General features: G+C 42.0%; 2 protein-coding genes across 24 annotated transcripts in view; one reads left to right on the top strand and one right to left on the bottom strand.

Moving 5' to 3' along the window:
• The window catches only part of LOC146544297 (uncharacterized), a 44,610-nt gene extending 23,556 nt beyond the window's left edge, over positions 1–21,054 (bottom strand). For 2 of the 15 annotated variants that reach the window (XR_014883559.1, XR_014883561.1), the window contains exons 1-4: positions 19,841–20,500; positions 18,168–18,360; positions 14,752–15,842; positions 2,168–2,289 (exon numbers count right to left, since the gene is read on the bottom strand). Coding sequence is in view for 1 of the 15 variants with exons in the window: in XM_085224979.1 (XP_085081105.1) it covers positions 2,168–2,289; positions 18,168–18,281 (236 nt within the window). In the remaining 14 variants the exon portion in view is untranslated. Of the gene's footprint in view, positions 1–31; positions 2,290–3,059; positions 12,295–14,751; positions 15,843–18,167; positions 18,361–19,840 lie in introns of those variants that run through there. The other 13 variants (XR_014883562.1, XR_014883563.1, XR_014883564.1 and 10 more) reach the window with 11 other exon arrangements.
• RAD51B (RAD51 paralog B) overlaps positions 1–24,392 on the top strand; it is a 381,459-nt gene extending 357,067 nt beyond the window's left edge. For 5 of the 9 annotated variants that reach the window (XM_085224972.1, XM_019615649.2, XM_019615647.3 and 2 more), the window contains one exon: positions 21,051–21,415. In XM_085224972.1, the coding sequence (XP_085081098.1) occupies positions 21,051–21,187 (137 nt within the window). In that variant the 3' untranslated portion in view covers positions 21,188–21,415. Of the gene's footprint in view, positions 1–8,525; positions 8,725–21,050 lie in introns of all 9 variants that reach the window. The other 4 variants (XR_014883552.1, XR_014883553.1, XM_019615648.3 and 1 more) reach the window with 3 other exon arrangements.
• The last annotated feature ends 249 nt before the right edge of the window (positions 24,393–24,641 follow it).

Here is a 24,641-nt window from a genome sequence, read left to right as displayed (position 1 = left end):
GAAGTTAAAGGGAATTGAGAGACTAAAGGAATTAAAAGAATTTCATTTTATTTTTCTATCATACAAAATGTCAGTAGTTGATGCACTGCCTTCACGGGTTCCACCTTTATATAAGAGATTTGAAACAGCCTAATTCCACACATTTTCTCAGTAGTTCCCAACTTCTTTTGATACTATTTCTTACCTACTCATTTGATGAGGAATAATGAAGCTAGAGTAGTAGTAGAACTGCATCTGTATATACTGCGGATGTCTTACATTTATTTATTCCTGCATTGTCAGAGCTTGTTTCCCTTGGCAAGTACAGTATGTATAGTAACAAAAAGCTTGATGTACCCTGCCATCTTTTGTACACTAGTTCCTTATAGTAAAGTTATCTTTACGCAAGTAGAAAATAACAATCAAGAGAGCTGATATCATTTTTTGTACATTCATACTTTTTCCAAAGTCAGTAACAAAACTGAGACTATTCTGTGATTGTCTCTTATATTTTCTGCTGGATTTCATCCCCACCATTTTTAAGCAAATCATCACCTAGAAAATCTAGCTCTGGACTTTGCATCATTGTATTTTCATCAAATGCTCCAGGGATTAAGTTTGAACCTGCCAAATCCCTCCCAATCTGCAAATCATAAATTTGTAAGTGAAAAAAATTCTTTGTGTTTGTGAGGAGAGGGGGTTTGCCAGGCCACTTTGGCAATCACAGCAAGTGGCTTATGGTCAGTTCTCTTAAAAATTAAATAATAATCCAGGAAACCTTTTTACACTCGTGGACAAATGCCAAATCCTTTCTCTCTGACACTCAGTTTTTGTTAGTATTCATTGCACAGAAATTACTGTCCTCCAGTTGTGACTGTATGGCAAGAGGATTAGCTCAATTCTCTTCTGGAGACAACTCTGTCTCGTGTGTGCCCTTAAGATACCATGGGGCTGCATCCTCTTCAATGACCTCTTTCATTTTCTGCAATTGTTATCATTTGTAGTCAAAGTCAGCTGAATGTCTTAGAGCAGTGCCTTAGGTTTGTCAGGTCACACGACCAAGTTGCACACATCTCCTAGGGCTCTCATTTCAGCAAGTCTTTGTGCCACTGCTTCTGCACGCATCTCAGCTCCTCTGTAACCCTGCTGCATACCTGGCTCTGACCAGTGTCTCTCCCCAGTGTTTTATAGCTGCTGTGAGAAATTAGCATTTTTGTCTGTCTAGCCAGCTTAGTTTCTTCTCAGGCAGCTCTGTAGCCCTTTACCATGTTATTCTGTGTTGGTTTTTTTCTGCTGATCTTAACATCATCTGATCTGTGTAAATGCTGAAAACTTGGTCCATCATCAAACATCTGCTGTATTTTTGGAGAAATGTCTCAAGTTTGGCGAAGCAATCTAAATCACCAGAAACTGTGATTCTCAATTTGCACAAAATGCGTGTTCTGTTTTTTAAGGGCTTCTGCCAGACCCTGCTGACACATGAAGCATAAGAAAATATTTGGCATCAGCCACTTCCCCAGAGATTTTTCCTCTTGTAGGTAGTGGAAAATGATCCCTCTGTACACATGTATTCAATTCTTTTAGGTCTATTCGTAAGCAAAGGTTTTGTCTCTTTTTTTAGAATACCCATTCTGATGGTTTCACTATGCAGTTTGCGGTAATGAATATATTCACCTCCTATTTTTGCCTCTGCTTTAGGGCACGGGGAAACCATGCCAGGGTTGTAGATTGTGGATGTGTTGGAGACTTCAAACTCTTTTTCAGGGACTTCATTCCCCCTCTTTCCAAAGCAAGAGGCATCTTGATAAAGCAGAAGACTGCCTCCCTTTTCTTGTACGTTATTGAGGTTGCTTGCCTGCCTGCCTGACTTTCTAATCCTGTTGCAGGACTGAACTCACCGCATTACTCCAGATTTTTACCAGTTTCTGTTGCAGCATGGCTGCTGGCAACACACAGGCTCGCGCACCAGTAAGTGCCTTAGGGCCAACACATGCCACTCTGTTACAGAGCATTGGAGGCTCTTCGTACTTCAGACACCTCCATAAACCCTCTCTCTCATAAACTCTTCATGGTGTTCAGTGCTGCTGTCCTTCAGGGCATGCATCTACTGGTGGCACCCTCTAAGGAATGATGAGGTCCTTCCTGTTTACGTTCTCTATCCTGGCATATGCCCAACACCTCCACTTACTGAGAAGGGACTTGGGTTTTTGTTGCATGGCAGGGAGAAGGGCCTGCTGTGAAGCTTGGATGCACGATTCCTTTTCCCATCAAGTTCAGGAGAGATCCAGGTCCAGGCCCACCTTTGGTTACCTAGGAAGGAAACAAAGCAGAGTTGTAAAGAGAGCCAGACGCAAACGATGTTTAGGGCTATGTGGTCCCTTCTAATAGGACTGTGCACTGTCAAATCTCAACAGCTCACCCTTAAAGTCACATCATCATGGAATATGAACACACAACTGTTGCTAAAAGAGAGGGAGTGAGAAAAAATAATAAAAAGAGACAAAATGCAAGAGGCTTAGGAGGCCCCTGGTTTCCTTAATGGAATTAGCCCTTCCTTTATGAATTCCAGGGCTAAACGCTGTAAATGTGATTCACATACTCCCTCCCCTCACCAAAGCAGAAAGATCTGCTAGACACATGTTCTGAGTGGAGCAGGGGAAGATATGATGTGACTCAAGAGCCTGGAAGGCTAAAAGGAGTAGATGGGGAGAGCACTGCAGCCCTTGATCTTTGCAAGATTTACTGCCTTTGCCTCTCGCAGAGATCTTTTTTTTTTTTTTTTTTTTTCCCTGGAAAATTGCTAGCTTCTAGCAATTTAAAAAAAAAAAAAAAATTGGCTGGGGCAGTAAACAAGATCTTTGAAGGGGGAAGGAAGCCAAGAGAAAGTCAGGCCCATTAGTCACGCAGCTGCATTTCCTGTCACAAAGGACCCCAGTTGAGTAATCACTCAAAATATGCTTGTTATTTTTTTCCTATTTTACTTCAACTTTCAGCTTGCCAATATCTACTGTAAGAAAAAATTAAAACAAGAAAAAGTATTTTATTCTCAGAGGAGAAAACAATGTAGAAACAGACACTGATTTACATTATTTTTCCTTTCTTTAATTTTCGTGGTCTAAAAACACTTCAATCATTTGAGAGGAATGTAAGTAGCTCTAAGTCTGAGGCAGTCCTGGTGTTTTCAGGGTATATCATTTCAGCACGAGTGTGGGTGTCAGGATTCCTTGGCTCCATGTCCAGCTGCTACCAATAATTTGCTGCAAAACCTTGATTGAGTCATGAATTAATTTATCTGTAATTTATTTTGAGTGTATGAAAGGTGAAGATGATAACAGCTTCTGCATAATTGGTTTGTTAAGCTTCACTAATAATGCTTATAAGTAATATTGGGTGTTCTGAAACTTTTGTTCAAGTTTTGGCCTAGTATTTGTCTAAAGAAAAACTGGAGTGAGGACTAAAACACATAGCCTTTTAATTTAAAGCAAAACATTCTTATGAGCAGATTTTAAAAGAACTCACATGAAAAAACGTTGAAAATAGGAACTGGACTATGAAATAGGAGAAGGAAAATCTTGCTGATACAGTATCTTGAGATGCTTAGAGGTAGAAAAATAGAGCAAATGTGTCACACTACAACTGCTTTCACAGTGTTGGAAGAGGGTGTAATTGACCAGTAGTACCACTTGCCCACATCCAGGTCTTAGATTTAAAGATGGTGGCTCTGATCAGTCTGGAACCATCATCAAAAAGATACTAAGAGTACATGAAGAAAGTAAGCCAGAAAAGTGCCCCTTTTCCAGATTGTTAAAAAAAAAAACCCACCTCTTTTACCAACATGTAGAACTCCAAAACACCAAAGCCCACATTTTATTTACACAAAACTAATGAGTATGGTGACCAGGCCACCTATAAAGAATGACTGTAAGCAAGCTTCAGGGCACATAACAATTTGTCACTTATATTCCTGATTGGAGTACCTGCCTATATGACTACAATGAAAATGACTGCAAAGAAGAAATTCCTGTTTGGATTGTTGTATAAGTAGAGAGTAGGTGACTGTAGTTTATGGTACATAATAACACAACTTAAAATACCACACAAAAAATGACGCTTACATTTGCATGTAAGTGACTGGTAATGTCATATAATTCTCTAATTTGCACACATTTGATACCACAGATGTGTGGTGTTTTTAAAACCACAGCTTATGAGTAGATGTGATTTACACAGCAGTGGAAATCACAGCCTCCTAAAGCTCATAAAATGGTGCAAACACAAACAAATGTGAGACTTACGCTATTTGATTTAAGAGAGACTTTGAAAAGCTGTTTCTACGTATTTTGTAAAGCAAGTCAAAAGTAATCATTTCTGCTTATTTATACTGAATGGAAAGGTAAGAGTCTTGTAAAGCATGATTCAAATATGAAAAATCCAGCTCCAAATTATGTTTGTAAAGTTCATCCTGTGTCTTTCCAAATGGCAGGCAAGGCGGATGGTACTCCTCGAAAGGGCACAAGTGGACAGTCCCTGGTTTGTGGTCTGAGCTAGCACCAGGCTGTAGGGGCTCTCTGCTGTTCTCACACCAGATGACTTTCACTGATACATACCCCAGCCTCCCAGATCTACATTCTGTGCAACGGCCATAGTTTTATGTTTCTAAAACTTGCTCTGCTGTGATGTGGGCTTATAAAGGCCATTTCCAGTGATTGTTGGTATCCTCGTAGTTTAGAAATTATATACTGGTATACATGAATGAATGGAAATAATTAGTTTACAGAAGCAACATAAACTTGGAACATCCTCTTTTACGAGTACCACTGTATGTGTACTTAGTGTTACAGGGGCATATAAATCACACATTCGCTACATCAGACTGTAATATAAATAGCCATCTATGGGATTAATTATTCCTGACAAGTATTTGGGCAGCAATTAATATTTATCTATTTACTTACCTGTTTATTTTAGAAATTTGTATGGCTCAGTAGATATAGTACTCGAGTATCTGCAGACCTCTGAACTTTTGATGTATCTGTTCTGTCCGCACAAGTCTGAGGTAGATTAATACAATTAGCTCTGTATAAGTGTGCCACTAAAATCCTAAGACGAATGACTAACCCAGAATAACATCAGAAGGGTATGACCTCTTGATCCACCTCCTGGCTGCAAATAATTTCTCTCAGGCTTACATGGGAAACTGAGTCATAAAGAAAAAGATCAGATGTGCCCATAAGCACATAGATGGCAACAGAGAGGGAAGCAGACCTCAAGACGTACAGATCCTCAATCTTCGGTGTGTGTATTAAATTGCCCTCCCTTGTCTTCTGTGAATTGATGGTGAAATTGCTCATGTTGTTGGCGCTGCAGTACAGTGCTTCTGTGATGTGCATAGAGAAGATCTAGAAAATAGTCACTTATTAAGAAGCTAAGTTAACTTGAACACAGGGCAGTTGCTTACTACATTAACAATGGAACTTGTCAGCCTTTCCACTAAATTGCTGCATGAATCTGGGCAATTCCTGCACATCCACATGCTGCCATTTTTGTAATTTAATATAGGGATAATAACACACTTGGAGGTCCAGGCAACAAATTTGCTATATAGTGATGCTCCAGTTCTCATTTAAGACAGTGAAATGAGAACAATGGAAAGGAACAGAGAGAATAGTAGTTTTCCCATTGAGTTAAATGAAGTTTCTATGATACAACTCAAAAATCTCACTCTGGAAGTAAGTGTGGCTGGTGAGAACAGTTGAATTTCCAATCCAATGTTGATGCAGAGCTGTTGTGCTAGCACGGGTGCAGCTTTGCAGCTGTGATTTAGGGGTTCTGCACCCCTCATCTGTCATCATCGAACAAGACTCTTGAAGAGAGGCTTGTGGTCCGTGGTCTGCAAAATACACAAACCTCAGGGCTGAACAGAGCTCATCTTGGAACAGGGGAGAGAACATGGAAAACCTTAGAAGTGGAGTCTGCTTCTGCATGTTAACATCTATTTATTAACATAAAAAAAGATGTTGAAACAGAATCCTCTGGGTCTGCCTCAGAGCTGGTTTTCCTTTCCTCCAAATGCAGTAGAACTGAGCTGTATGTAGATACACTTTCAGAGCAAAACTGACTATGAAAGAGTTAACCTTACTCATGGCAACACTTCAGTAAAAGTGAGAGAGGTGGAACTCAAGTCCCAAGTCTTAATAAAACACAGGTGTTTTATTGTTAGGTTAAAAGCTCCTAGTCTAAGACTTCAGCAAGCATTTAAAAACAAGGAAAAAATGTGTTGTTGAATAAGAAACTTGGAAAGGCTACAACTGGCCACACTAGGCATTTATGGAGAATGCATCATTCACTGGCTCAAGCCTACCATAAAGTTCACAGTGGGAAAACAAAACACATATTACATGAAGGACACCTCTTACAAAATGCATCTGGCCTCCAATGTGTTACACCTGGGATTAACTTCTGATACTCTCCTTTCCATCATCCTGGCTTTGCTCTTACTACACCCTGCAGAGCGCTCAATACTATCATCTTCCAGCTCTTCTTGTTTCCTGGTCTGTTTGTGGAACTTATGAGGTGATTGGCAGCATGAACATCACAGTCAGCACACTGATAGCTCAGCTCTTGCAACTGCTTTTCTGTCAGGGATGGGACCTTTTCCTTTGAAGGAGAGAATGGTTGCTACTGCAGAACTAGTCAAAAGATGTAAGGAAATCACTCATCACTGTATTCTCCTTTTCCCCATTCCCTCCATATCCCAAGGAAGCAGAAAGTCTTAGGGAACATCTTTCAGTAAACTTCACTGAGTTTGGGTCACAGTGTTAAGTGATTGGTGTGAACTTTGAGCTTCAGCTTCAAGTTCCTCATGAATTTTGAGAACAGAAGTAGTTACAACTTATTAAAGAGAAGTGGAACATGAAGAAGTGGGGAAGTCCGAATGTACTTACAGTGGTCCGAGGCCTAGGATTGCTGCATTGCCAGTACTTGGGCTTTTAATTGTGATATGGAGATGGGCTGGGTATTTTTGGTATCTGCATAGTGAAAATAATTAACTAACTGCCCTCAAAGAAACTAATCCACCCAAGAGAAAGTCAGGTATCAGTTTCACTGGTCTTAGTCTTAGTGATAAAAATCAACTGTCATTACTAGAAGAGGAGAGAAATAGTCCACGGAGGACCTAATAGGACAAGAAGTAGAAGAGCGGCTTTCAGGAATTAATGCAAGAGTTTAACAACTGCAATTTAATAAGAGACAGAGAGGCAGAAGTGAAGATGGTCAGAATTTGACTTCTTCATTCCCACCCATCATCAAAAACTGATGTATTTTGAAGAAGCGTCTTGTGAAGATACAATGGAAACACAGACTGCAGATTAACAGAGGCCTGGGAGTAGAAATCTTCATTTAGAGTATCCCAAAAGTCGTAATAGGAATCTTTGTGTCAGCCTTAATTTGCCTAGGATGACCCCCATAAGGACAATCAAGAGAAGTTTCTGTCAGCATCTGCTAGGTGCTCCTAATTTTAGATCTTCCCTGGCCTTTTCCTTTCCTCCTTCACCTTCTAAGACTGCTTTTCGTCCCACTCCTTTGCAGCTGCTGGTTCCTGTTACTAATTTACATCAGCACTTCTCAATCTCAGACAACTCTACTGTCGTTTGTGCTTTGCTATGTGAGGGAAACAACCCATGCTTTCTCTTCCTTCCTGAAAAGTCACCACACCTCAAGCTCCATCAGAGATAGGCCAGTCCCTGTTCAACACAACCTCTGGCCAGCCCAGCACATCAGACTGCAAAAACTGACGAAGCCACTGGTCTCAGTGCTGGGAAATAGCCAAGATCAAAGCTAGAAGCTCAGTTTCTTTTATCTCTCATCAAACTGGCCTTTATTTTTTCTTTACAGCCTTAAAATTACTCTTATCTTTTCTGATGTGTGTTATCACTGTTAGTCACTGAGAAGTAGAGGACAGATTTCCAATAATACGTGTACAGTCAGACTGAAGTTTTCTCAAATTGGCTTGTCTCAGCTCTGAAATAATAATGATGTCAGTTATTGAAATATTCGAGAGAAATACTTATATTTGACTTAAAGTGAGCGATGAACTTAGCATCCCATTTCTTATTATTCTCTTTGCATGTTAATAATTCCTTTTCTGAATTTCATTTGCTTTGTGCATAGTTATTTTAAATGCCTGGAAACAAAAATCCTTTACAGCTTTCTTCTTTATTTATCAAATGATGCTGTTAACTGCTTGTAAAAGAAGCAAGGATCCCGATCTGAGAGAATAATAAATAGGTAACTCATTGCAGGAGAGGGAAAGGAGGGTGACAGGACTGAGATTTTGCCAATAGCACAGAGAGCAAAAAAGATTAAATTCAGAATACTGAAGAAAGTCAAATCCTTTCCTTTTTTTGGTTCCCTATCTGTACCATTCTTGTGGGTATGTTTTAAGGAACAACTAGGATGTGATTAACCTTATTCTCCTTTTTTTTTTTTTTTTTTAAAGAAGTAAAGAATGTTTACCCTAACTACTCCTTATTTTTTGTTTATTGTAGCCTAACCTAAAAGATTTCAGCACCATCCCTTTCATAGGTGATCTGTAGCTCTTCTGTGGGGAGTGAAAATACCTGAAGTACTTGTATGTAGAGCAGCAGGATCCTATGGCCTTCTTTAAACAACGGGCTAGAAATGGGTTTTAGGGGCAGCGGTGCAGATGGTTCCATCCATGGCAAGGCTCACAAGGGATAGGTACAAGTGAGTACAAAACTATTTGTTTTTTCTTTGCCTTGCATTACTGTGGGATACTTGCAAACATTTAATTAAAGCTATTGTATACATGCTTAACTTAGAGATGGTGGTTCCTTGAAACCGTTACACAGGAGCACCAAAGAAAATACAAGGGAGTCACTGAAGGAAAATACAAGTGAATTAGAAAAGCATAGCAACCAAAGAATACATTTCCCATAATACAACAGTCAGAGGTCATGAGGTCCCAGATGCTCAGTTGCTCATGCATATCTTCTATTCTCTCCACTTGCATGCCTACTCCAGAGAGGGCAAAGATTTAATGAGGATGGGGCTAGCTTTAGCAGTTCTCACCCTTCCTCACACCCTACATCTGAAAGACCATTGAAAACCTCTTTGAAGTTGGAATAGACTCAAATTGAACTGTCCCAGTGCACATATACAATTTGTTTTTTTCTCATCAGGTAGAAAAATACAAGGTAACTGTTCTCTTCCGGCAGTCCTGGATACAAACAAAGCTGTTGAATCAAAAACTTATTGAATTTAGGGTGGAAAGGAGTTTCTCCAATGCATCTGTATTTTCAATCTGCAGTAGCTGCCCTTCTCAGAGTCAAACAGTTTCTACTAGCCAGGACATTTTTTTTTCAGTCCTTAAGAAGAAATCCTGATCAGTCAAAATAGTGTACTATTTACAGGAAAGTTGGCAGGGTCAAAAAGTGACTGCAAAACCAATCTCTGGTTAAAACACATACATTATCTGCTCAGATGTAGATACCATTAGAACTCAGAAATCTCTGATTTGCTATCAGGACCTTGAAGGTGATTTCAGAGTCAGATTTGTTAAACTTGGCGGCAGTATGAACATTATCATTTGTCATTAGCAGAGCTAACTGAGTTGCTCCAAGTCCCACTTAATCTATCCAGCTCACTACCCTACAGCTTCTGACCTACTTAGTCATTTCCTGTCTCTGATTTTCACCCAAAAACCTCTTTTCTGTGTTGGTCTGTGTCTGCCATTTAATCTTAATCAAACTTCCTTGGGCTTCCATTACTGTCAAGTACAACTCCTCTCACTGCAACATGCACACTTCTGAGTGCAGGAAAGTTGATTTACAGCCAACAGTCTACCTCTTCTCTTACGCTCTAAGTTCATCTTAGCTTTGTTTTTCTTCCTGTATGAGTCACTCCTTCCCCTCTTTGAGACACCATGCCACACTTTCTGATCCCCCTCCATTCTCAGGGGCTGAGAAGCTGCGGTATACACTATTCCTGTCAAGATCTGGATAGTTATTTCCATGAGTGCACAACTACTGCATGCAGATTCAGAAGAAACTGAAAACTAAGAAATTGAGTTGGCCACAGGCTGATACAGCAAGTCAAGTATTTTAATGTGCTTTTGCTTCAAGCCAGAAATTATGATCTATTCTTTCCCTTTAAGCCTTTCTTAAGAGCTACTGAAGCAAAGCACAACCACTTTGTCTGTGCCTCCCAAAACTTGCATGTCCCCTGGTGCTTCTGGGCACCTATTACAGAGATGCTGTATTACAGAGATTAATGCTGAATTATAGAAATGCTGTAGACTGGGCACCAGCATACAGACTTTCCCAGTTGTCGGGGGTTTGCTCATGATACTGTAACATATCTTTGAACCAGAGTTCTTCAGGCAGTTTCCCTTTATGACCAGAATCCAATTTAAAGATGTTAACAGAGTGCTATGGTGACTTTTGCTTGCACAGGGGCACTAGTGAGCTGGCCAGGTCTGTTGTTTCCACAGCTTCTTTCACCAGCACAATGAAGGTCAATGGACTGGACCCTGTGTTCTCTGGATGTCACACACAGAATATTTGAAGGCAACAGCGACTATACTATGTGTAAGCTATATGAGAGACGTGCTTAGTCTCTCCTTACCTTGTGCTCTCTCACAGCACTGTTTTCAAAATAAGCACTTTTGCTTTCTCCTCTTTTTCCTGTACTCATACCCACACTCTTGATTCTTTATTGTTGATGTTAACAAGCAGAGGGTATATGATCATTCACTGAGGGTAGCTTCCTAATAAGAAGAAAAATACCATACAGATTGAAAGGAGGAATTAGCTACAGGCTGTTCTCATTAAGCCTTTCCTTCAACTTATCTCTGCTTAAATTGTATTTTTGAACTGCAGTCACTGTATGGCATTGTAAGTTGAAAACAACTACTTGGGTCCTTTCCAGTGAGGCTTTGAGTGGCCCTGATACTGTGCTTGGAGGAGAGATAAGCAGCACATTGAAGTTGTGGTATCGCTGTCGGCGGGGAGTGAATGGAAACATAGCCTCCCTCTGGCACTGCCTCGCTCTGGCTGGGGGGAAGGATCAGGCCAAGCAGACCCAGTTCACATGCAGCAGGAGGCAGCGGCCTCCCAGCTGATGACAGATTAGATTCAGGGCCTGGGTAGTGGGAATACTGTGATTGGGCCTCAGCAGCATCTGTCTCCAGCACTAAAGGAATTACTGCTGCAGGCTGTGATTTTCTCAGCAAACTGTAATTATACCAGGAGCTTCATTCCTGCCATTTTTCTTAACAACTTAAGTGCAAAAAAAAAAAAAAAAAAAAAAAAAAGTGAGGGAGCAGAGAAGCAGAAATTGTGAAGGGAACTGGAAAAAGACATCTGTTTGTTTTTATTCAGCTCATCTCAGTGGCTTTCTCTAGGCTTCTTAGAGCCACATGAATCAGAGCCTGTTTTCCTCAGAGTCCAGTGCCAAGGTGTAACTCTCAGCACTGCCTGCACCCCACTGAGTTGACAGGACACATCCTCCCTGTGCACTTAGGCCATATTAGCCAAGCTGAGTGTGCCCCAGCACCCCTGGCCCGGCAGTATCCTTGACCTGTAGCAAGGTCCAGACTCCAAACTCCTGAGAAGGAACAGCTAGGGGCAGTAATGGGACCATGGGAGCAGGGGAAGCTGGGGCCTGGCTTCCAAAGCTATGTCTAGGATCTGAGCATTGGCAAGCATTGTATGTAGTAGCTCTGTGTTTTAAAAGACAAAGGAAGATCTGTGTATGTTTGAATTCTCATTTTGCCAAAATAATGATGTCAAAAAAGAGCAAGAATGTTTGTAAGACTTCTCTACCAGAAGAACCTTTTTGTTTGTGCAATTGTAACTCCATAAAAGCTTGTTTGCCATTACTCTTTTCTTTGCTCAGGATTTTTTTTTTTTTTTTAAGTGATTTAAATCCAGGAGAGTAGGACAGAAGTATTTAAAAGTAGCGTATGTCAGCACAGCTTCACCATCCAATACTTGGAAGGTAGACAAGGTCAAAACAATTTAAACTAATATATGTGCTCTTTTCGTAACTTACCGTGGGGCTTTAATGCAATCCAGTATACTGTGAAGGCAGGAGAGCCTTGCCTGTGTCAAACAAACCACATCAAGTATCTCCTCCCCTGGAAGAAGGCAGAGCCAGCCCTTGCAGTGCTCCCATCCATCCAGCAGGATGTTGGGGGGACAGCACAGCAGAAGGCTGCAGACCCCTGGGCTGAGAGCCCTGCAAGCAGCAAGTTGGCAGCAGATCTCCATCTGCAGGCTGAAAACCTTCAGATAGCTGTGGGAAAGACATACATCTAGAGTTGTCTGAAACTGGCAGAAAAAGCTTGAGACAAAGAGAAGAGAAAGGAAGGATTAGAAGGAAAATGGAAAAAAATACTTCTTACACATTTCGCTTTCTTTTCCATCTGCTTGTGTGATGTTGCTGTGAGCTATTAAACAGATGCAGTGCTCTGCCCCCAAAAGGGGCTGTGTTTCAATAGTGAGAGAATGAATCCTACATCTGAGTGCTTTGGGAGCCCCCTAGAATGAGCAGGGTGATAGAAATGTGTTTCTTTGATTTACTATAATGCTAAACACACTGGGAGCAGGGTACTTGGGTCATACAGAGGCCTGCTGGAGCTCCTCACACCTGAAGCCCCTGGTACGCAGCACCTGCTCCTGACCCATCCCTTGTGCAGTTGGCAAGTCCCTCTTCTCTTTCGTCTTCCAGGCAGAAAGCGAGTGTTGCTTTCCAGCTCTCCAGAGCTGGTTCTGAAATCTATGAAGGGCAGATTGCTCAAGCAAAAGGTGTTTGCTGACTGCAGGACTTTGTAGCCTGGGAAGATAAGGGTCGTGTAGGAGGACTGGAAGCAGGAGGAACAGGCATAATGCAACTGCCAAGGACCAAGCAAGAGAACTTTTTTCTGCATCCATTCAGACACTCAGCTATTTCCTGCTCCGTTCCTGCAGTCAGTATGCTCCACCTGCTTTTACTTAACCATTTCCTGTTTACTGCTTCCAAAAGCTTTCTGGTGCAATCAGTACTCTGCCGCTAGACTTCTTTGTAGTCCTTTTTTGACAGGCTTCACTAATTTTCTTCTTTCTTTCTCTTCTGTACACAGACCTTTCATTCTGAAGAATTGGGGGCGGGGATGCATGTATGCATGCATGCATGCCTGTGTGCGTTTCCGATGGCTAAATTCAGTCTCTAGTTTTGTCAGGAAAGTATTTGTTTGCTCACACACTCGTTCTTTCTCATTCCATGTACTTTGTCTTCTTATCCTCCTGCACATTGCTTTCTGCAGACTCACCACAGAAACAAGCAGTATCATTGTAAGCAGGTTTACATTTTGTAGAACAGAGGACACAAGATAGAAGACTTTACTTTCAAGAGTTTGACAGTTCTCCCACAAACAAGAAATTTATTTCCTGGATAGCTTGCCGAAGGTTTACATTTTCTAGTTCTGAAAACAGTAAGGCAGTTCCTTTCAGTTTGCTGTTCAGTTTCTCAGACGGGTAATGCAAGGTGTGAGGAGGCAGAAGGATCACACAAAGAAAAATAAATCCCTTTCTACGTGTAGATGGCTCCCACAAGACCCCCATCCCACACTCAGACATGTCTTAAAAAAAAACACTACAAAATTATGTATGCTTCAAGCCTGCTCTTTTGCCATACTGTAGATAACACTGCAGCCAACACTAAAATTAAGTTTATTTGTTACTGCTTTTGCTGTTTGTTTACTTTTTGTATTTCTCTTCTGGGGCTGTGAAAATATATTCTCCAGTTTCCTCTCTGGTTCTCATGCTCTTGCACAGCACTGCAATGTTTGGGTTGCGGTGAGCACTGCAGGGGAATGTTCCCTTCTTAAAATAAATCATGGAAACATTTCTGTTGGAATCAGGGCTTGTAAAAGTTTATGGGTTTTTTTTGTTTTTGTTTTTGTTTTTTAAAGAAGAATGTCAGGACAGTATTGACCTGCCAACAAATCCTTTTAAAGGGATCAGGCTTGTGATGTGTGTCAGTGTATATACGTTTCTGTCAGTGTATATATGTGCACACACATACCAGTATATATGCCAGTTATACTGATATAACTGAGCGCTGAAAGCATCCTCAAAGAATGCTTGATATATTGTCCCAGCCTGCATCAAACAGATCTGCAAATTCCTCTGCTAGCCCTATTGCAAGTTAATGTAAGCCAGTGGTTACATCAGCTTAGGCTGATGGCTTTCCAGAAGGCAGCAGAGGTCCATGAGCGTACATTGGCATTGTCTCCAAGCTGTCCCACACTTTTGAAGCGAAGTTGATGGGCTCATGCTCACATTTCTGAGTTTCTTAAGAATATAACACTAGAACCATCCTGTTCCAAGTACATCATAGGGTGGCAACCATGCCCATGACAGGAAGTTAGAACTAGATTATCTTCAATGCTCCCACCCAAGCCAATCTATGATTGATGCTCTGGTTCTATGATTCTATGTACAGATAGCTCACCTGTGTTTGCTAGGAACATCACTGATATGCAGAGAGCTATCTGCTGTAGGCATAGCACAACCCCACTTAAATCAAAGTTTGCTGAAGCATCATTCAAGCAGTTTGTGAGCAGCTTTTGAATTTTCTTTTTAAGCAAATGTAATATAATATGATGGAAAGCACAGCAATAATAGCAGAGTGACACAATCCTAAGCTGCAGCAAATGAGAAGACAAATGCAGCAGCCATGCACACAAACAAAAGAAGAAAGACTGCTTACCTTTGAAAGGCCTCCAGTAGGCAGGGATCACCAGCAAGATACCGTTGCCTCTACTGCCAACCCTTAAATGAAGTCCTGGCTCCACCCCTTCTGGTCACTCAGGTGCATTGCATACACCTGAGCTCTCTTGGATTGGCTCTGTCTTCCCACCAGGTGCTCAATCACCATTTCAAGCCATGACTTAGCATTTCCACTACATCAGGAAAGGAAGCAGTTGTTTTCTGCACAGAAGTGTCTTTCAGATTGGCCCAAATATGTAAAATGTCTGCTTTGGTTCCCATCCAGCTCAATTCATTCAACAGTTTGTGTCAGGGTACTTGCCATCAGTAGCAATTGCCCAGAGTGAGTCACACCCATGCAATGATGTGTTTTCATCTTCATTTTATAGGGCACAGCCCTGGCAAATTCGTGGCCGTATTGTATCACACAGCTCTTATAACAGCAGCTCCTTTTCTTCTATCCAGCTGTCAGTCCAAGGGGCAGCTACTTCCAAAAGAGACTCTGTGATTCAGTGCCCATCTTTGTTTTCCAGATGTTTCTTTCAACACTCTGTTTTCCAGTTACTTTGCACATTCTGTGCATTCAAAATATTTTTGCCTCTCTCCCACCCCTAAAATGGTGGAAAATTGGAATATATGAAAATGTAGGCAGAATGAGACCAGGACTGCATAGAACTCTTTCCAGGAAATGGGTAGAAGGTTCATCAGATGAGTCACTGAAACCTTAGATGACTAAATTCTTGTAGAATAAACTGTCAGGAATATGATACTGGACAGGACATTTAGAGGGAAGGAGAAACTTCTCAAATAGCTCTTGTTTGTTTTCTGTTAGTGATTCATTCCTAAGGAAATTGCCACATTTCTGGCCGGGACGGCAGCAGCACAGAGACAGTGCCAGCCTTCACGTGCAGTGTGCTGCAGCGCCTGAGGCCTTGCAGAGCCCAGCGTTTGGAAGCATCACTTGTCCTGCCCCTGGGTAGGTCCTTCAGCTCCCTGTCCCTCCCACACCGCAGGAAGGCGGATTCGAGGCCTGACATGTTTGGGTCACCCTGAAGATCTAAGTTTTGAAGGCAGGAAGCCTGTGAGAGAAGTCTGTACAGAGCCAAAGTGAACAAAATAAGGCTGGGTTACCAGTGCGCTTCTGCCATCTGAATCAATTTGCCTCTTTCTTCATATACCAGCAGGTATGAGACCAACAGGAAATGAAGGCATTAAACCTCCAATTTCTAAGCTCCTTTTAAAAATTTCCCTTCCTCTACCTGCTCCAACCAGTAAACCAAGTTGTATCAATAAAACTGGACCAAAGCTCTGAATGTGTGTTTCAGAGAAGGTCTAGAGATTTTAAGTGCCAGTAACAACAGAAGCAGTCAGGCTCCCTCCACAGTTACCTCCAGAGGAGCTGAACCAGCATTAGCAGCAGCGGGAAATGTTTGCAGTAGTATGCGAGTGTGGAGAAACCCCAGCATTCCAGCAAGCTGCTGCCAGTTCCCATTTTGGTGAGTTTGACCTAGAGCATTTAGCATTGCAACATCAGTTCTGCGTCTCATAATGCCGTTTACGTAATGAGCTCTCATTTGGTTCCTATTAAAATCACAGTCTTTCTTCTGCAAACCACTGCTTGTAAAACTCAAGCCACCCAGTTTTTCATTAGATTATAATATAGGAAATAAATAGTCCTAAATAGTAGGATGCACACCATAATCATTAGACAGAGAATAGGTGTCAATTTTTCCCCTCTTGGGTATACAAACTTCAGATCTCAAAGTAGGAATGAGGAAGATCTGTTAAGGGTTACTGAATCCATCTCCTGCAAAACCACTGTGTAGTTACACCCCTATGGTTATTCCTCAAATAATATACTGATAAAAAAGAGGGCCTACAGCTCCTCATAGTCACAGCAGCAAGAACTTTCCTAAAGGCTGCAGAAATGGTGTGTCGTTCTTTACGGATTGTCCCAGAGCCATTACCTGTCTGAGGCAGCGCAGAGCAGTTCTTTATATTATATATACCAGCACTTTGAAGAATTCCGTTTCAAATGTCTCAAACAATGGGGGTTTCACCACTTCCTGTGGGAGCCAGTTTTGCAGCCTAACTCACTCCACCATCTGGAGTGTTTTCCTGACTGTCTGCCTGCTTGTAACTTTCTTTAGTTGTGCTCCCACTCTTTCTCCATAAAGGTGACTCGCTAAACCTTTCTGTTCTGTGAAATTCATGCTACATGGTGCTTTTTTTCTTTTTTATGATAATCAAGAAAACCTGAAAGTTTGATGGTTTCTTGTCCTTGCTCTTCCTTCCTCAGAAATAAGAGTAAGTTATAAATAAATTATTATGGCTTTTCTCTTTGCTCATCTCAGAGGTTTACCAGGACTGCCAGTATGACTGCTCTCTTTTTATAGATGGGAGAACTGAAGCACAGAGCAGGAAACATCATTCAACGAGCCAGTGGCAAGACCTGGGTTTTTAGCCAGGTCTCTACAATCAATAGTGCCCTACTTTTTTTGATATGTTTTTTTTTTCAGTCCAATCCAATTCCTCTGGTGTTGTTGGAATACCTAAAACAAGCTTTCTGAGAACTTTATTCAGAATTCTAACTGAAAGCTCATCCTGCTGAATATTTAACATTTATTATCTTTCTGATGTGTTTGTTAAGCATCCTGATTAAGTACTGATATATAAAAACAACAAAGCACTTTAACAGACTGATTCAGTCCCTAGGGCCTCCGAGCAGAGTTTCCTTCAGATAGCCTATGTTTTCCTGGTTGCAGATTGTCCAAACTGAACGCAGTGTATAACAAGCATGCTGTTATCAGTGCGCTGCAGAGAGATTTCCTTCCTCCACAGTGCCACCATGCTTACTTCACCTGTTGTATTTCCCTTAGCAGCGGTTTTCGGTAAGCCCATTTCTCAGAATCTGGATAGGTACTGCATTATAAATCTTTTCACATGGGACAATAAGACCGCAATCAGTTCAGCACAGAGTACCGTGTAGAGACTGATACCCAGGCTGGCACGGAGCTGCTCACCTGGGCCTCAGTACAGGCTGCCCTCAGCAGCATAGCACCGCATGGGCTGCTTGCAGCCATGGCATTACACCTCCCTGAGGAGGACATGCCTTAGGGTCTCTGCCTGCCCAGCTTGTCTGTGCCATAAGTGTCTCTGCTAGATGTGCCTGAGCACGCGACACTTGTCTTTTCCCAGCCCCCACCTGGGGATGACGGTGACAAGCTACGTCAGTGTGGCTGGCAACGTGGTTTCAGAACTGTGCCATGCTGATCCCACACTGAACTGGTGACACGGATCCTGTGCCCAGTGCAGCACTTTGTATGGCTCGAGAAATGGAAGTTAGAGATGCAGTAGGCAAAGTCATGTACTGTCACCCACTTTTGAAGCATGCCAGTAAGTGAGTGAAGCCCTTACCAGAGGAGTCGTTCCCCCACTTCTCCTCCAGGCCACCTTTATTCCGGATATCGTTGAGCCAGAGCTGGAGGATTTACCGAAAGCTGCGAGGCTGTTGAAGGTCACTGAGCGCATTGTCTTTGCTTTCAGATTGAGTTTGAGAAATTACCGGTGGTGTCATGCCTGTGCCTCCTGGCCATGTGAATAGAGGAAGCTAACGAGCAACAACAGATTACATAAAGCAGGGAAATCCCCCTCCAACTTCTCCCCTACTATCTCAAACTGAAGTTGATTTGCATACATACACTACAAATAACTGCAATGGCTTCTAGCCCTATGAAAGAATTACATGTGCTTGCCTATAATCATTTAGGCCAGTTCCACCAGTTGAATCACTCATAGAAAATAAAAAAGGCTGAATGAGAGCCTTTGTAGAAATCTAAGCAGTTTTATGTAGCATCGGCCTACTTCAGATAAGGACACAACTGGGTAATGCTATTCCATGTGAAATAAACAGGAACTGTTCAAAACCTATTAAGAAATAGTGGTTATTCTAGAAAATGTGTGCTAAAAAACTATATTAATGTTTATAATTTGTGGTTATGGTTGGACAGACAGATGGGTGGATGATGTCTTTCTTTAGCTAAACTTGCAACTTAGCTTCCAATGCAAACGCTGCTTGCTGGAAAATGAACTTTACTGAAATCCGGAAAAAAAACTGCAGTATCCTATCAATGAAAATGATAGCCAGCTACTTTACAAAACCTGAGATTCATTAGGCCTAGCATTCCTGAGCAATGCTGTTCAAGAAGTGGCATTAAACATACCTTTGAAATTCCTGTGATTTCTTTTAAATGTTGTGGTATAACAGAAACAAATGAGCAATAAGGAGATAGGATAGTGAAAAAAAATGCATATTTACTGGGTTATCTCTGGTCCAGAAATCTACTTGGTTAATCTGACATTTACAAAAATCTTTTACGTTATCTTTAATGCTCTAAGAATGGCAACATTCGTAAGCCTAGTACATCATGTCTGCAGAATGCTTAGATTCTTTTTGAAGAAAGATGATACTTTCTGTTCTTTTGCTGAGGGACTTTGCCAAGTAAAAATAATGTTATTTTTCCCATTAACTGGTTTCTTATTTTGTTGAGTTTTAGAGCTGAGGGTTTTTTCACTGGTGGTTTGTTGTTGTTGTTGTTTAATTTATTTTTAATAGATAAGAACATAAAGTTTCTAAACTTTGGAAAGACTACTGTTCTACTCACTTTCTTAGCTTTCTGCTGAAATAGTTCTTCAGATGCATTTACTGTTAATCATCTTCCAAAGCTAGACAAAGTGCAGACAACTGCACTGGTCATTCTTCTCTACCAATGAATTCACAGAAAAGATCTTCTGTACATTTTCTGAGTTTTCAAGCAAGCTCTACATTAAAATAAATAAAGTTGGCTGGGGATATAATTTTTAGCAATGCTATAGCTGTCTTACAGTAGATAGCAAAGTTGTTTTAAACAGTCACATTTGTATTGAGGAATTCATCAAAGGTGTATAGGCCAAAGTGCATTATGACTATCATCACTGTCACTATAGTTATACCCGTTTGCTATAGGAGCGACTCTTTTCTAGGGTAGCCAGTTTTCATATAGTTAACAAGGAGGGATAGAGAAGACGAGGAAAACTGAGACACAGCTTACCTTTACAACCCGTGTAAGTCTTCTGATTCTTCTGTGATATCCCCTCTGTTAATATGAATCATGTCATGACCTGTTGCAGAGGAATACCTTGCCTTTCACCCTCCTCCTTTCAGCATTATTGACTTTATTCAAAGCTTTAATGGAGCACAATAGGGACCTGCCCAGATGGGAGTTGGCTGTTCTGCAGAGCCCTTGGGAGCTGCCCACTCCCCGGGCTACAACAGAACTTGTCACAATGGATCAGCTGTAGAAACTAGAAGAGAAGTACTTATTTGAGTAGGAGCATGATACCTTGCAGTGCACTTGATAGCAGCAAACAGGAGGACACGATGGCACAGTGTGACTGCTTATTCATTTTTACCTTGGATATTTTGGTCTTAATAGCTTCGTGTGTCTCTTTGGTTTGTGTTCTTTCCTGTCAATTTGTAGGTTGATCAGCGAGGCAACAAAAGGTGCTTTTTTTTTTGTCTCCTCTCACTAACAACAGTCTATTTTCAACACTTTAGTCACAGTAATATAATATTCTTTGTATAAACAGTAAACTACATCCCAAAGCACTTTACAGCCACTGACATGGGACTAAGACTAAAAGTGGAACAGCTCATACTGGTTAGGAGGAAGGCTTTGCTCTCAGCCTAAGTATTACAAAGGCAGATAGGGTGCAGCCATAATATTTGCTCTGAATCCAGTACAATTTGCTAATAGTTGGAAAATACACTGGTATAAGCTGTGCTCTGTTTAACTCTTAGAAACATGTTTGAATTGTAAAAAGCAAACTGTGATAGAGATGTCAGTCCTTTTGCATATTCCATTCTCTATTCATAGGCAGCAGCTACCAAAAAAGTTTTACTGGGAAGCTAGAGTGACACAAAGGTCCTCAACAGAAATGCACTGGCCCTGGGAGAGCTCTGCCAAAGAGTCAAAATGGGAGCTGGACCGTGCAAAGGTTTGGCTCCAAAGCACAAGAGTAGCATCAGAAACTTTGCTGCACAGGTTGAGTCTGGATATTGGTAACTAAAAGGACAGCCAGGCAGGCAGCAGAAAGAGGACCTCTAAATATAAGTACATCCATCTTCAACCAGTCCATGAAATTTACCTTGATTTGTTTCGTGAATTAAACTGGTTTCCAAGTGGCTGGAGGAAATGGTGACTTTGTCATTTCATTCTTACATGTTGTCATTGAGGTGTCTGTCTTTGTTGTGTGTTTCAGATGGAAAGAATCTTTCAAATTTACCTTGGGATGGAACCAATCCTGCCCTGCAAACCATACAAGTGAGAAACACTGCCTTGAGAAATGCTTTACTCAACATCACTGATGAGACTCCTGGCGATACACCCAGTCTATAGAAAGGTCAAATGCAATCTTCACTGATAAATGAATGAACAACCCTGGTTTTTAAAAATCCAGTGAAGCAGATAGTTAGGCATTCTTCTTTTGCCTGTTTAGAGACTAACATAAAAAACAAGTGCTGTTCTCTCTACATGTGGACCATATTAAACCTTTGGAATTATGAATTTTTTGAATATTGTTCAGGTTAAATTAAATTACATAGTAATAAAACTCTATGAACAACACACACGTCAGTGAAGAAGCACAGAGCTCACAAGCCTTCCTAATTCACCCTGACACCTCAGCAGTCTGGAGGAGCAGGCAGTCAAATACATAGAGCACTGGGTTTCAACTGCATTATTTACTCACACCTTACTGAGACTGAGAGAATGTATGACTTGCTAAGGGCTGCTGAAGGCACTAGCTCAGCTGTTACTGACATCAAGTTGTTCCCTGTATTCAATCCTCACATCCCTAAGGGAAAGCTATGTATGTGCTGAGTTAGTGCTGATGGCTGATGCACAGCCACCATTAGCCCGAGACATGGTTCAGCGCCCTGCAATCATGGGGAAGGCCTCACTGAGCAGCATCATGGAAAGCAGAGCACTCCGCACAGAAGTGTGGGAGGTTCAGGTAACCCAGCAAGGGGATCAGTGTTGGGGTGAACAGGTTGCCATCTGCTGTTTGCTGGGCAGGTTTGGGGTGACCAAGGGTGTTCCCAGCGAACACAAGGTCCCTGTTAAATAGCACTGTGTACGCTTACAGCTGCACTGTGGGTGGCTGAAGAGTTGTTGGGGTGAGGAAGCCAATGTCCTTTTGCTTGCAGCCACCACGCAGGCTGGTGGGGAGAGGGCTGCTCTGTAACTCTCTGCTCACATGCCTGCTCAGGCAGCTTTGTGCTCTCCTTGAGTAAGAAAGTTTCCAGGTTTTCATCATAAGCAGGCTACTCCATTTCAGTGTTACTTTTAAAAGCTAATAGGTTTCAATGTGAAGAGGAGCAGTTCTCCAGCTTTACCAATTTTATGCTTTAAAGAGATTTTTTTTTTTAAATTTCATTTTAATTTTGTTTTAATCAAAGTTTAGACTTCCTTCTTGCCGGTGTTGCACTGCTGTCCAGTCAGTCAAACACTGCTGAACTTGCTTGTCGCCATTTTATCTGGATATCTTGTAAATATTTGGTAGAGCACTCAGACACAGAAGTGGTTTTTGCTCTTACAGTCACATGCCTGGTTCCAGGACCTTTCAGAAGTACAAAAGACCGAAGGCAGGGAAAATTCCACTGAGATGCATTCAAGTCTCCAAGGAGCAACTGGACTCTGTTTAGACTAAAATTTCTTGCTGCTGATTCTCTCTGTTCTTTTTTCTTTATTTAAACATGGAAGGATAGAGAGGGGAAGCTGCAGGGTTAGGGTGTTTTTCTATTATTATTATTATAAACACTGAAATACAAATGCCGTATCACTTGTTTCTCTCATATTACAGGAACATTTGCAGTTGGAGAAGGAGATAAGCTTTTTAATGCTCTCTGCAAAACCTGGGAAATTTCCACCTAAGTTCTAAAAAGCGTTACAGATATTAATGAATTAAAGTTTAATCCCCTTCTTCTCAGCCCTGCGAAGTAAGGACTAAATACAATTTAAAGACACGGATAATGAATCTAAAAGGTTGTAAGTGCCTTGCCTGAAATCACTCAGGCAGGGTGGCAGGAGGACTCAGGTCTTTGGGTCCCAGCCTTCTATCTTACACCACAGCCAGCATAGTTCTCTGCCTTTTCAAGGTTAGCTGTACTTGCCCTTCTCAGCTATAGTGAGTACATGCTGACATAGTACCTGGACATATCCTTGCTTTTTCCCCCTTGGAACACAGAGACCTTCCACAGAGTCACTCCCGTGAGATTAAGATGTTGAAAAGATCAGAGTGGGATGTAAACAGGGAAAAGGGAAAACAAGGCACTGCTCTGCTCTGAGCACATCCCACCTCTGCTGTGGCAGTGGAGTTAGTGAGCAGCCTCTAGCTTGTGCTCCCACAATGGGTTTAGGTAGGGCTGTGGTAAAATTTTTACAGTCAGAGGGAGATCTTGACTGACAAGAACACTGGACAAATGAGCCAGTGAGCCACTCTCCTGTATAAATACCTATGAATTCATTATTCTCCTCATTGTGAGTCACAGTTCTTATCAGAATTCCACAGCTATTGCTGCAGCCATTCTCCGGCTTCTCTTTTGAAGAGAGGGATAATCCCACCAGTTCCTCTTTGGTGGCATGAGTCAGGTTTTTACCAGGGCAATTAATGGACAGCTGAGAAGAGCAATTCCAACAGGGATGAGCCAAAAGAAACGACCACATGACTCATCAAGTGAAAGAGAAGGAAAAAGGGAGCAAAACCAGTTAAGAGCCGGGCAGTCCCTGCTGCCTTCCCCATGGCCTAACCCTGCAGCCCCTCACAGTGCCTCTGCCCTATTCGTGCCCTGGCCAGCCACAGCACTGTAGCAGCTCTCCTGCCAAGGACCCAGAGTACTCGCAGATGCCTTGCACAGCACTCACTTCATTCTTGCTGAAAGGCAGCCAGGCCCAGGCTGAGACATGGCAAGCGCTTTGCTGCGCCTGGCAACGCTGCCCAGATGCCGAGAACAAATGGGGAAGAAGGGCTGTGTAAAAATGCAGGGGAATTTTCACATAGGCAGGATGTAATTAGCAGAGCTGGAATTTGGCCAGGATGCTGGGGTTAAAGCACTGGCTTGCAGGTAGCACAGTGGGAGCTTTCATAACTCTCACGCTCAGGATCTCCCATTTCCATCTTACCCAGACGATGTCAGAGGACTGCTCCCCGTTTAATGTTCCCAGACAGCTTTCTGAGCTCTGACACAAAGGGAAAAGTGTCAGAGAGTGCTGCAGCTGCAGTGTGCCATGGTGACAGCTGGCAGGACCGCACCCCGATGGCCTGCAACAGCATCACAGCAAAGCCTGGCACTCAGCATCCTGCCTGTGGGCTCTTGTGAGCATGCACCTGCCTTGCTCAGCTTTAGGTCCTGAGCTCCCAGCAAATAGATAGAAAAAGGGATGAAAAAAGGGCAGCCCCTTATATATTAATTGTGACAGGGGGAATACTGCTTCAACCCTATTCCCTGCCACAGGTCAGAAATGACATCCAGCACTCCTTCCCAGTGAGTACCACTGAGCTTTCCGAATGTGCCTTGCCAGTAATAAACTGCACTTTTTAAAAGCTCATGCCTCATCTGTCCTTCCAGCTGAGAAATCACATTCAAAGCAGCAAAACATTTTGTTTCCTTTTGTGACCTCACTTTCCATATATGCAATCTTTGTGTTTACTATGAGGATGCTGAATGTCCACAAAAGGTCAAGGAAGTCATGCAAGAACCTCACGTGTGGAAAGTCCGCACAGCATTCTTACCACAACTTGATCCACAATGTGAAAAACCTTGCAGCAAACCAAAGCCCCTGGGAGTGGCAG

This window comes from Meleagris gallopavo, chromosome 5 (genome assembly GCF_905368555.1).
Source record: "Meleagris gallopavo chromosome 5, MGAL_WU_HG_1.1, whole genome shotgun sequence".
NCBI lineage: Eukaryota > Metazoa > Chordata > Aves > Galliformes > Phasianidae > Meleagris > Meleagris gallopavo.
This window is presented reverse-complemented; position numbering and strand designations above follow the sequence as displayed.